At 31.1% G+C, this 14345-nt stretch overlaps 1 protein-coding gene across 12 annotated transcripts in view; it reads left to right on the top strand.

Annotated features, from left to right (window-relative positions):
• Zasp52 (Z band alternatively spliced PDZ-motif protein 52) overlaps positions 1–14345 on the top strand; it is a 253600-nt gene that overhangs the window by 77071 nt on the left and 162184 nt on the right. For all 12 annotated transcript variants that reach the window (XM_065513731.1, XM_065513732.1, XM_065513721.1 and 9 more), the window contains exon 3: positions 6006–6136. In XM_065513731.1, coding sequence (XP_065369803.1) covers positions 6026–6136 — 111 coding nt within the window. In that variant the 5' untranslated portion in view covers positions 6006–6025. The remainder of the gene's footprint in view (positions 1–6005; positions 6137–14345) is intronic.

Raw genomic sequence — 14345 nt, 5'->3', positions numbered from 1 at the left:
GTTTTGTTGTGTCGACGCGCACATCATGTTGTTCAATGTCATCGCGCCGCAAAAACCATGTTGTACCATGTCATCGCGCCGCGAAAACCGTGTTGTGCCATGTCATGTCTATAACTATTGATGATGCTGTTGTTATGTGTGGTAGCTTGAATTGAATTCATGTTAACAAGTGTCGCATTGTTAGGCAGAATAAAATTGCATAGCAGAATGAAATTGTACACAACTGCTGAACTGTGAAAATCTGAGAACTATTATTATTTAGCATTATATTTTTTTTTTTTTAAATATTTAGAACAAATAATACAAGGATTTTTAAAAAATATAAATAATAAAGTGTAACACAGGAAAAAGAAATTCATAATTGGAATGAATTTTTTAATAAATATTATTAATCGAACAAGAATTTTTTCCAAACTTTTTACATTCAGAATAAGAACATGTTCATAAATATTATAAAATTGTACATGAAGGAAATTTTTGCTTTTTTTTACACAAATTTGTTGCTATTTTATAATAAATTGCATTATGTAGTTCAAATATTTTTGTATAATATCCCAATATAGGCCAATATTTCTAAATGTATTAAAAAATGCAGTAAATTTAGCCCATATTTTCTCATTATATAGCTGAAAATCATAAAAAAATTAAATATTTTCCAAGAAAAATTTCAAACATTTTTGAACAACATAAAAATATACCAGAAAATTTAAATAATTTTGTTCAAGCCTCCTAGATTTTATTTGAAAACAAAAAATAGGAAAAAAATTTCTGTGAAGTTACGCAATAAATGCCCTACACTTTTTCTTCAAATCGTTGGACAGATGCATTTGTTCCATTGGAACATTTTCGTAGATTTATATTTTTGTAGCAATTATGCCGCGAATGATTCAGAGACACTTCATTAAATTTAAACACGTTTTTACAACGCGTATAATAATAAACACGTTTGTCTTTAATATCATTAAATATATTATAAACTTCACCGTTAAGGATGTATACATTAATTTAATTTTCTTTAATTAAACACCGTCTAATAGGCCAATTGGCTTTGTTCGTGGAGTTTTATTTTATTTAGCAATGTAATTATTAAATGCCCCGTTAATAACATTCGAGCGGTTGTACCTAAGTCAGGTAGTATTTAAAATATGTATGTGAAAAACATTAAATTCCATGAAAATTTTTGGCATTTTATGGCTTATATTCAACGTATTCCTTTTTAAGTAATAATATAACAGGTAATATTACTAAATATTGTAAAATTTTTCAAAACAACATTGAAAAACCCATTGATGTACTTTCGTATTTTTATTTTGACCTCTATATAATATAAATATAAATTCCAGTTGTATTTTTATAGTCAATTTTTTCTTATTGCACACAATAAATACCACAAATGAATTGAAATCATTTCATACAAACAATGCCTCATACATGATTTAAATGACTTGAAATTATTTTCCATGTCATCCATGCATCTGTTAATTTTTTTAATGTTGTGTGTGTTATGATGTTGTTAAAATGATGCTGAATTTGTTTTTTGTTTTGATATACATTGCCTTTGCGTGTTGCTGTTAAGTAGGTAAAAGAACATAACATGACATGACAAAAGCATCATGTGGCAATTGTCTTCATGTTAAACAATGCTGCATGTGCAGGTCTTTAATACGTAAGAAGTTTAAGCAACCATTAAGCCTTGCAGCGAAATCAGCATATCAATTAAAAGTTGGCTTAACTGAAGCTTATGTTCTCAATTAGTCTTTGAAGGACCTAACTTTTGTTTACAAACTTTGCAACCTTTTTGAAACATCCCTCGCTTGTACATAGATATTGCTTATAATATTGTTGCATGAACATTGCAACAACATTTTCTATGTGTTGTTTTTTCTACTTGTCTTTTTTTTTGCTTGCTCTATCTGCAAGTCCCTACCAACATTGCCTGCATACGTGTATGTAGAATAGATAAACTTTAGTTAAATTTGCAATGCAAATAAGGCAACTAAAAACTGCATGTACAAGTGAGTACAAAGAACAACAAAAACAATTTACTACACGTACTATCAACAAAAAAAAAAACAGACACAAAACAGCTACATATACATTTTCACTTAAAAAGGAAGACTGTGATGAGATATGCAAACATACACTAGAAATTCAGGGGAGGCAAAGCTTTGACACTTTGCATGTAAGTGAGTTACATACACCTCTAAATGCTTTAATTACTAAATGTACTTTGCTCCTTAAATTCTGAATATTCACCAAATTTACCTAAAGAGGCTGATGAATGTCATATATGGTTCATTCAGAACATATTAGGGGACATAGGTATAAACGTGTGTTCTGTTGGGTATTCCTAGCTTTAGGAATTTGAAATATATAGGCTTAATCAGAAAACTCAACATAAATTGGTTTTGGAATATGGTTGTCAATTATGCGAGTTTTTTTTAAATCGAAAATTTTATAATTTTTTTATTATTCAATAATTTTTTAAAACTTCCGTGATTATTCAAACAAATAACGAGCTAAAAATATTATTCGAATAATTTAATAAAATGTATTTAAAACTACCAAATTAACAAACACAATGAAAAGTTAATTAATAAAAAATTCTAGCAATTTAATTGTATGACTTTATGGCCTTATTTTCTAAATCCCGGCGTCAAGTTATAGTTTTTATGGAAAACAAAATATAAAAAATTTTAAACATTTGTTTTCGTTTTCCAAACAATTAAAAAATCAAATCTACGCCGAAATTTGTATGAGTTGTTTTGTCTTTTAAAAACAAAAAAAGAACTTTCATTAAAACGAAAAAAAATATCTGATATATTGTTTTTGTTTTCCATATAAAACAATCAATTGGCGCCGGGATTTGGAAAATAAGATCCTAAATAAAATAAATGTTGATTAAAATGTAAATTTTAGAACATAGAATTTAAAGTATTTTTTTAAGGGATTTCATATTTTAATTATTTGATTAGTTAAGTTTGTGATTTTAGGGTTTTTATCCAAAAACTGAGACCACCCTTTTTATACCCTTCATATATATAAGTTTGTTATTCCGTTTGTAATTTCTACATTTTTCATTTCCGACCCTATAAATTATATATATCTTATCTGTCTGTCTGTTGAAATCAATTTTCTGAAGACCCCAGATATCTTCGGGATCCAAGTCTTCAATAATTCTGTCAGACATGCTTTCGAGAAGTTTGCTATTTAAAATCTGCAAAATCGGTCCACAAATGGCTGAGATATGAGGAAAAAACCAGGACAACCTCAATTTGTGACCTATTTTTGACCTATATCTAAATTACTAAGTCATTAATATAGACAATGTGGATATCAAATGATAGATATTTTAAAGACCTTTGCAATGACGTATATAAAACCATAGTAAGTTTGACCTACAATGGGTCAAAATCGGAAAAAATATTTTTTAACTTTTTTTTTTACCAAAAGTTTTTTTAGCTAAATATTAAAAAAAAAATTTTAAATTTAAAAAAACAAAAATTGAGAAATATTAAAAACACAATTCGAATTTTTTTTTCCAAAAAATGAAAAAACTGCAAAAAAAATAAATTTTGTTTACTTAAAAATATTTAAAATTTTTATTTTGAAGTATAATTTGGTGAAGGATCGGGATTTGGTAAAGAATCCCGAAATCCCGACCCGGAGTTTCGGGATTTTCGGGAAATCTAAAATCCCGAAAATTATACGAAAGTAACGTACATAATTATGTCTTTACAATTGAAAGTAAATTTTTTATTTAGCAATTAATTTTTATTATACACTAAAAAGCATACTATTGCATCTATGGTGTCGTCTGCCATTCTGGAACGAATTTTGTTTCCGACTGCTGCCGAAAAACATCTTTCACATTAAATCTTTGACATTGGCAAAACCGTTTGCAAATTCTTATAACAAATCTGCAAGTATTTTCCTCTTGTTTCTTCAGAAATAAAGTGATCTATTTCTTTTGCAAGTTGCAAATCTACATTATAACTTGATTTCGTTATTGTTATTTGGGTTTTTTTACATTTATTAATAATATCTTTTAGCCTTTGAGCAATCGAGATAAAATCAATGTCGTTTGAAGAGGATTTAAATTGAGTTTTGTTAGATAACTTACATAAAAAAGGTGAAGTATTGAACCAAAAATACCGCTTTCTTTTATTAACTATGTTGTAGAAGGAGTTGAGCTTAACAACTTTTCTGAACATCACTTTGCTATATTCAGGCATGTAGAATGTCAAAATGCATGAAAAAGGCACACTAAAATGAAAATTTTCCCTATTTATTGATGAAAAACGGAATTTAAAAAATCCCGGGATTTAAAATTAAACAATCCCGGGCTTCGTGATTTAAGAAATCCGGAAAACCCCGGGATTTTCGGGAACGGGATTCCCCGTTTGGCATCTCTAAGGGTATATAAGAAATTGTTCAGGTTTATTACTTTATCACAAAGCCACATATAATAGAAACAAAATGAGATATCAGTCATAAAAATCGATTGATTCCTTTCGAATTTATTTACAATTAAGTGAATTCGCTAATTTTCACAAAATTTTAGTTTTTTGGGTGATATACGTAAAATTGAGTAGTCTATGTTCTTCTTTTGAATATTTGAATTTTGAAAAATGTTTCCCATGCTATGTACAAATTTTCACGAATATATTGCATTTCTATCGGTTCAATAGTTTCGGAGTTATAATAACAAATTGAAGAAAATATATTTTTTTAAAGTGAAAATAGCAATTTTTTTGTTTTAAAAAAATCATGAACAATCGAAAACACAAATTGTTCAGATGTATTGATTTATCGCAAAGCCACATATAATAGAAACAAAATAAGATGTCGATCACAAAAATCGATGAATTATTTTCGAATTTATTCACAATTAAGTGAATTCGCTCATTATCAGATAATTGTCAGTATAACTATACATTTTGACAATGGAGCTTAATCGATTTAATTAACTCTAAATAAATGAGTTAGACTTCAGTAATGTATGGAAACATAGTGGCAATAAATAAATTTTAGTTTGACAGAATTATGTTAATTACTTTCGAAAATTTCATCCAGTGCCTAATGTTGTTTATACCATTGAACTTGAAAGGCAGGTTTCGGATTGATATAATTTGTTGAAGTTCTAACAAGAAATTAATAAAATCCTAAATCATAAAATCCTAATTAATAAAATTCTAACAAGAAATTAATAAAATCCAAGATTGATTGCGATAATTTGAATTATTTAGATAACTGTATTTCAATGATACTTGCAACTTCGGTCTGACTGAATTATTAATACTAGGATTGTCCGGTGGTCGAAATTCGACCACTTGATGAAACAATTTTTTTATATTAGCAGGTAGCAGCTAGTGTTATTATTGTATATTTAATTTTTATTGCTGTCGATTTCAATTAAAGGTAGCTTAGCGGTAAAGTAAGACAATCTTGATAAAATCTATGTTCATTAAATAAATTCTAATAACTTAAATAGCTTTAATTCACAAAATCATTAAATAATATAAAATATTTCCAGAAATACTAAATCTAAATTTAATGCTAAATAGTTTTAACTCCCTACCCTGCCAGCTGACTTTTACAAACTGTCAACTTACACTATTTTCAATTACTTGCACTCTCTTCTACCAGTATTTTCCTTTTTTGCAACAGGAACAAAAACTTAAATTCAAGAGTATTAAAAACTTATATTCAATTACTATCATTTTGTTTTTTTTTTTTTTTGTACGTTTTGGAAATACTGCAGTGCTATTTTTTTTTGTTTTAACTACTTAATTAGTCATCAGAAACAATGATACAATTTTATATGTTTGTATATAAGATACAGAGAAAAAGACGTGGAAATATTCAGTAATCAGTATTTTTTATATAAGTATATAAATTCTGTGTGTAGCCAGGAATTTAAGTTTATTTAAATGGAAGTTTAATTTTATTTTTTTGTAAGAAAATAATTTTAATTTTTTATATCTTTATTTTATATTTTGCAGTTAAATACTAATTAAAAAACATGGCCCAACCACAAATGATGCAAATTAAATTGTCCAGATTCGATGCTCAACCCTGGGGCTTCCGTCTACAAGGTGGCACTGATTTTGCTGCTCCACTTCTTGTACAAAAGGTAAGTTTTTTTTGTTGTAGCAAATATCATTTATTTTTAGTAATTAATTATAGTTGTGGGATAATTTAAGTTCACACTTTTCAATTGGAAATTTTCTAAATACTTCATCCACAGAAAAACAATTATTGAAAACGACATTTTCAAAATATATTTTAGAAAAGAAATATCTTATTGTTAACAATAATGATTTATGTGTGTATCAATTAATTGCATTAGCTTTTCAATCATTAGTTTTTGGTATTTTTTGGTATCATATATTTGGAAAAATAAAATTTGAATTTACTTCGATATTGAACAAGTATCTTTCAATATTTTAAAGTTCTTTTCAATGAACATGTGTATATTTTTGTAGCATACAAACTTAAGACTATAATAGCAGTAATCATCTAAACAAAAAGTCAAAGCCCATACTAGCACCAATCTCCTCTAGGGGTTAATTTACTCACTTTTGTTTTCAACCCAGCAGCAATACAGCTGTGTAAATAAAATCTTTCAAGTTTTCAAAATGAGAACAAAATAAAAAAAAAAACAGAAAAAACAAAGAAAAACTTAATAATAATTTCATTTTCAATGTTCACTAAGTAAATTTTACGAGTTGGAGTATTTAAGTCTCAAACATCTCAGTGAAACTGAACAATAATATTTGTTTATTTTGTATATTAAATAATATATACTTTTGTAAATAAATAAACAATTTTTTCTACATGTTTATTTAACATTAAAAAAGCAGATATTATAAAAAAAAAATTAAAGACATTTATTCCAAAAAAAAAGAAAAAAAAATCATAGACATTGTTGAGGCTGGTAAAAAATGTTAATGACATACAAAAGTTTTTAAAAATAATGAAAATTCAAGAAGAACTTTTTAAAAAGACTAGCTAAAACCCGGTGTGCTTCGCTGCCCGTTTCGTCATGAAATAAAAAGTTTAGAGTTAAAAAAGTATAAGTGAAATGTGAGAGCTAATCGGACAAATCTCGTAATTGTAGATCTCTAGATATTTAGAAATAACTACTTACTTTGTATGGGAGGCGTCTCAACCCCTGTACAGATCCCAACCATTTTTATACACTTCACATTCGTGAGTAGGGTATATATAAGTTTGTCATTCCATTTGTAATTTCTACATTTTTCATTTCCAACCCTATAAAGTATATATATTCTGGATCCTTATAGATAGCGGAGTCAGTTAAGCCATGTCCGTCTGTCTGTCTGTTGAAATCAATTTTCTGAATATCCCAGATATCTTCGGGATCCAAATCTTCAATAATTCTGTCGGACATGCTTTCGAGAAGTTCGTCAACTAGTGCCCGCAAGATATTCTCCTCCAGAAGCAGCCATCTGTCCGTAGTCATTTTCCCATCAGGTTGACTACGATCAATGATGGCTACTTGTAGCTCAGGTGCTGATGATAAGCTAGTTGATGGTTTCAGCCGCTTACCCTCAGACACCTGCGGTTCACCTGACCTTTGCCGCTTAATACTAGGCCTGCTAGCTGGACCTTTGGCAACCGTCGCGGTTCCTCGAGTAGAGGAGATTGCGGACAGCACATTGGGTGTTGTGCTAGCAGACTTCGTCGTGCCGCATTGGTCATCACCTCTCTTTGGTCCCGACGTGGCCCTCTTTGATGTAGATGGGCGTACGTCAAGATCCTCCGAGACGGTGATCGTGTTTGGTCCAGTGCTGGCATGGGCCACATGTTTAGATGTGATCACCTGCCTGCTCTGGTTTGGTTCGGTCGTAGTCTTGACTGGCCTGACCTCCACAACAGTAGTATTTAGCATAGCCTCATACTTCTGTATGTGGTAGGTATGTTTACGCCGTAAACGCTTTTCCCTGGTGGTCAAGGACGCGGGATCTCGTGAGTCCAACGTCCTAAAATACCGGAGAGAGCGTTTGTAGCCCGCCAACCTTTTCCGTTCGTCCTGTTCAGAATCCTGTTTCTTGTTTTTCTGTTCTGTGTCTCCCTTTGCAGGGTCATGGGCCTCCGGATTGTGTACGTCTTCCTTCGCTTTTAGCGGCTCGGAGGACACCATGAGTAAGTCCTCCTCATCAGTCTCATAAAGGTTTAACCCTTTCAGACCTGAGAGGTTGTCGTCACTGTCGTCCAAAGTCACTCTTTCCTGTCTTGTCAAAAAACTGTTCGGTCTGTCGTTAATCCCAGTAGCATCACCGACTACCAGACCCGGGATATTCGTCTGATTCGTCGCTGTCACAGTAGCTCCAGTGGCACTCAGACCTGTGACTTCCGCCTGAGTACTCACGTTACCCTTGGAGATTTTAGTACCCTCGACCAAGGACATAGGGCCGTCTTTATCATTTGACATTTCATGGGGGGAGGGGGTTTGGCAGTTTATACCTCTACCATAGGTATGAAAAAAGACACTGCCGCTCCACAGGAGTCAGACGCAGACCAGGATGCCGCTCAATGTGAGTCAGACGCATCCTGGATTTGAGTTTTTTACCAAAATCATTCGGACTAACAGAACCAGATAGTGCTTCACAGCCGCCCTTAACATAGGGAACAGACGCCAGATGGTACGGTTATGTTGTCTAGGTAACCCAACCACAGTCCCGGACCGACATCAAAAATGCAGACAGAGGAAATTGGTAGCCGCCCTAACTAAGGGAACAGACGCTTCCAATTGAGGTCGTGATCGCTAGGCGACCGAAGATGGTCATTTACCCCACAGCCGCTCTTAACATAGAGGACAGACGCTATGAGGTATGGGGAGGGTAGTTTTTAGATCACATCCTTAGGATGCTTAAGCCCCTGCACCGTGCCCGAAGACTCAAGGTGACTACCCACAGCAGGGGGAAGTCTTACAAATGTATCAAAAACTGACTAAGCTACAGGTCGATAAGTCGACGAACATCACTGAAAACTGTTTTTTTAGAATAACTTCTGAAATTTTTAGACACAATTTGTAATGTACTCAGCGAGACCTATAACCCACGCTTGGCCGTGTTATTAAAGTTTGAATACTATCACAATTACAATTCTGCAGATATTCGAAAATAATTATTTACTTGGTATGGGTGGTTCCACGCCCATTTTCAGCCAGGTTTTTCGGCTTTCACAATTATAGTTCAAGGCTTTGTAGAGGAGATCTACCACCCCGCTAAGATGAGGTCCATGCATCAAGCAATGCTCTCTTTAGAGAGCAATTAGTTTTAATTTTAGTTATAAGATTTGGTCACTTATTGTTAGGCCTAATGATATAGGCAGATTCAATAAATAAATAAAAAGTTAAAAAAAAAAATTATAGTTTACGAGATATTCCATAATACCTATTTACTTTTTATGGGAAGTGCCACGCCCACATGAAATTTCAAAATGAAAAGTATTCTATTGTTCCTTCCAGATATAGACGAACATACAGTAAAAATTTCAAGAGTTTAAGCTCCTATAAGTCACAGACAAACAAATAAACAGACACATATGCATTTTGATATATATATGTAGATATGCAATAGATAATATCCAAAACAAAATAACTGATTTTGGGTTAGATATTTGACCTGCCACATATGATGTTTTAGAACTAGAACCGGTCCTTAGGTCCTTGTTGCGAGTGTTAGGTTTTTTAACAACAGACTTAGGGTTTTCACAATTACGTCTCGTCTCTATTTTATCCTATGTGTATTTAAGTGATTGTCATAGGCTAACAAATTTCCTAATGGACTTTTAAAACATTTAATCTTTTGTCAATTTCTAGATAGGGTGTTTATAGCTGCTGGTAAACAAATTGCCAACAACTGTTTGTACTCTAGTAACTAGGAATAACATACAAAATCCAAAGAAAAACTAAATATGTCCATTATTTAAATATGAATTTATAATTAAACAAAGTGCAATAATAATGATGATGATGTTGAAGTTTCTAAAGCTGCTACAACCGCTGCTGTTGCTGCAGATCATGATAATAATAATGTTGCTGTTGATTTTCTTCATAAATGAAAACGATGAGGGTAGAAGTGAAAGATTTATTTCAAGGTTTTAAAAAAGAAGAAATCAGAAAAAAAGCGAAACAAATGAATACAACTTGTTAAGGCGGCAAGAAGATGGACAGACATTATGAGGCTGTCAAACAAAAAGATAGACACTCAGACATTTAGATGGAGCTGTAGCTTGATACAAAAATAAAAATAAAAAAATACAACCTACAATAAATAGTCTTGTACAAATTTACATGGTTCACTGATGAATCAGCAAATTCTATCTGCTACTTTTACACACTCTTTTAAATAATCAAACAAATACATAAAATTATTATTTTTTTTTTGTTTACTCGGCACATATTTTGTTTGGTTGGCTGGTTTTTGCTGGTAATTTTTGAATTATTCAAATATTTTTCATAATAAAATTATGGTCAAAGTTACACATTTTTATTATTTTTTTGTTTTTGTTTAGTTTTTAGTTTTCGCGGTGGTGTGTCAGAGATGGTCAGTCAATTTGTTTTTTTTTCTTTTTTGATTTAGCTGTGAAGTGGGTTATAAAAAAAATTTCACTTACACACTCATGTTTCGTTAGTCGTGAATCATAAAATAAATTTAAATATAATTTGTTTATGACTAAATGGCTTTAAAGTTGCTGTTTCAAAATATTTATTGTATGTGTGTATAATACATATAAATATTTATTCAATATTTAAAAGAAATTTAAAAAAACTATGCAAATTTGTTTGAAAATCACGTTTTTTTTACACCTGGTTGCTTAGTTAAATAAACACAGTTTATGGACTATTACATATTTTTTTAATAAAATAAATCGCTTTATTTACTGCCAAAAATCCGCAAAAGCAGCTTAGTTATATTGAGGAAATTGTTAGGCTGAGTTGTCATAATTAGAGATTTTGGCTGTTGATTGTTTGATTGTTTTATAGATTCAGAAGCTTCTCATAAATATTCTACTACATAATTTCATATTAAATTATGGATATATTGAGAAAAAAGCCTCATATTGTCACATCGATCATATTTTATTGGAAACCCCATACTTTTAATCATAAAACTTAAATAATTTTCAAGTAATTCTAACTTTTGTTACAATAAGAAAAGATCCTGCAAATCTTTTGCCTCCATTATCTGCCATAAATCTAAGACTTAAAACTTAAAATCCTTTAGTATTTCAACACCTTGTTGCAAGTTTAATCCACATAGAAAAACTTTAACACATCTAAGTTATTCCTTAACATTACATCTATGCAACTAGCTCTTCTCTTATGTTGTTTTAGTTTTAGTTTCACATGTTTTTGTTTTAAAATAGACATGCAACAGACGAGATGCAAAATTATTTGTTAGACTATTTGTGGCAGCTTACAGACATACTTCTATGTTAAAACTAATTTTAACATGCAGACAACATAAATACATACATATTTAAATAACTTAAGGATAATATATTATTAAACAAACATCCATAGACAAACGTTTTTATAATATGTACTATAACCAGAATTTTATGTGGCATGCATTTGCAGATTATTTGCTTGAATTCTCAACATATTTATTTTGTTTGTTTTTTTTTCTTTATTTTTTTTATAAACACATAAAGTTTAAATAAGAAAAAAGTGCACAACTAGATATGAGAAAAACATCTAGAAAATGTAATGTAAATGTGTTGTTAATGTTTATTTATGTAAAAGTTTAATACTCATCCTTTTCATTGTCGTTGTTGTAGTATTTTTTATTCAAGCCCCCAGACTCCCACTTATGATGGCAGAAAACCAGCTATTCAGTTTAGGGGGTAAAATAAAACAAGTCAATAAGTAAATCTTGCAACAACAGCCTGTTTCCATTCAACAATTTCAGCCTCTACCCACAAAACTCCATCTTAGTAACAAGCTGGTAAAAAATAAACACAGATTTATAAAAATACAACAACAACAAAGACTCTTAAAGCTTAAGACTTAAGCTATAAATATCACATATGCAATATATACATACATATATATACACTTAAACAATTTTTTAATTGATGGAAAACTAAAATATTTGAAAAATGAAAGATGGCTTTTTTGAGATAAGGACGATTTCTATAAAAGACTTACAATTTATTAGCTTCACAATAAAATCTCACTAACAGTTCTAAAGTTATTAACAGTTTTACTTTATGTATTTTGCAAGCATCTACTTATTATTCGAAGTAACTTTGGAAAACTTCAATATTTGGACTATATTTTAAGAGTTTCTAGTCGAGCTTCATTATAAGATCGATCACACTTCGAACGTGAGTGAATTCACAAGGAATTCAAGATTTCTATTCTAGTTACATGTGTAAATAGATTAGATCTTGTGGAATTTCTTAAAATTATGTTCAGTGTATCACCTACAAGACTCTTTCTTCATCTCACACATCCTCATACAAACACATGTACACACACTTAAGCATTGATTTTTTAAATGATTAAAGGAAAATTTTAAGTTGTTGTTGATATTGTTGTTCCTTTTGTAAATGTTGTTGTTGCTTTACATACATATGTGTGTACATTAGGATGGCCCCATTTGTAAGACTAAAATTATTTGCTGTCTGTCAATGATCGATGTGGTTGGTGGACTACTCCACCATAGTGGGGAGGGTATAATTGCGTTTGTGCAAATATTTGTAAAGCAAAAAAATATTAGTCTACCACCCACCTTAAAGTATACCGATCGACATGGACAGACAACCAGCCATCCAGACGGACATCGTTTAATCAAAGACTATAAATATATATTTATAGTCTTTGATTAAACGATGTCCGTCTGGATGGCTGGTTGTCTGTCCATGTAAACTTTGTGCGCAAAATACAGGTCGCAATTTTGAAGTTATTTCGATAAAATTTGATGGATATCATGGACCAAGCCTATTGAAATTGGCTGAAATCGGTCCATTATTTCACCTAGCCCCCATACAATGTCCTCCCGAATTTTTACTTTATCGGTCATAAATGTTTAATTTATATATGTATCTCCACAAATTTCGATCCAAATAAGTTTTATATGTACAAATTTCATGTCACCAAATTTTGTTACGATCGGTCCATAATTAGTCATGGCTCCCATTAGACCCGCTTCCGAAAATCACTTTAACGTGCATAAATCGCTTAAAAATATTGGTATACACACAAAATTCAAATAGTTAACTTTAATATAGACATAACTCACACGACATAATTTCATGCTTATCGGTCCATAATTGGTCATAGCTCCCATATAAGGCCCATTTCCGAAAATCACTCAAAAATATAAATTATTGATATTTTAAAAGAAAAATGCTTTTGATCTTTTACTTAGCGTAGGGTATGAATGGTAGGGCTTGACCGATCATACTTTCTTACTTGTTTTTTATATGGAAAGTTTTGGCTCCTAACAGAAAGAATTTTAAAACTTGAAAAAATTATCATTTATAATAACATTTAATTTTATTGTTTTTGGGGTTTAATAAATAAGGAGTGAGATCGAAAAATTCTTAACACACGTTTTTCATTACATTTTTTAACCCAAGTATTATTTGAATTTTTTTTTGATCAAGTTACCTTTGAAAAACATGTCAGTTATTATGTGTAATGTCAATTATATTAATTTTTTTGTTAATCTGATTAAAATGAGTGACCAGAAAAAAGTGCGTACTGAAATTATTAAATATTTTCAACAAAACCCAACTTGGTCTTACAAAAAGTTGGCCAAGCATACAAAGGTCTGCCGTCAAACTGTTTCCAATGTTATTAAACAGTACCGGGAGAACTTGTCAGTTGATAGAAAACCTGGTTCAGGTAGAAGGAATGGTCCACATGATGTTTCTAAAGCCAAAAAAATAGAACGCATTTTCAAAAGAGCTCCCAACACATCCGGTAGGAAAGCAGCCCGGTTAGCTCAGTGCTCGGACTATTTGGTACGAAAAGTTAAAGCTAATGCAGGTTTAAAAACATACAAGGCTCAAAAAGTTCCTGACAGGAACGCTACTAAAAATTTAGAGGCCAAAAACAGAGCACGGAAATTGAAGTCAAGTTTTATAAAAAAATATTCTTGCTGCATAATGGATGACGAAACGTATGTTCTGGCAGATTTTTCGCAACTTCCAGGTCAAAAATTTTATGTTGCTGATGCTCGAGGGAATGTTGAAGAAAAGTTTAGGACCCAAAAGCAAACAAAATTTCCCAGAAAGTTCTTGGTATGGCAAGCAATATGCAGTTGCGGCAAAAGAAGCCACTCATTTGTTACAACGGG

Source organism: Calliphora vicina, chromosome 5, assembly GCF_958450345.1.
Source record: "Calliphora vicina chromosome 5, idCalVici1.1, whole genome shotgun sequence".
Taxonomy (NCBI): Eukaryota; Metazoa; Arthropoda; class Insecta; order Diptera; family Calliphoridae; genus Calliphora; species Calliphora vicina.
The sequence above is the reverse complement of the archived record's forward strand: the minus strand, read 5'-3'. Positions and strand labels throughout refer to the sequence as shown.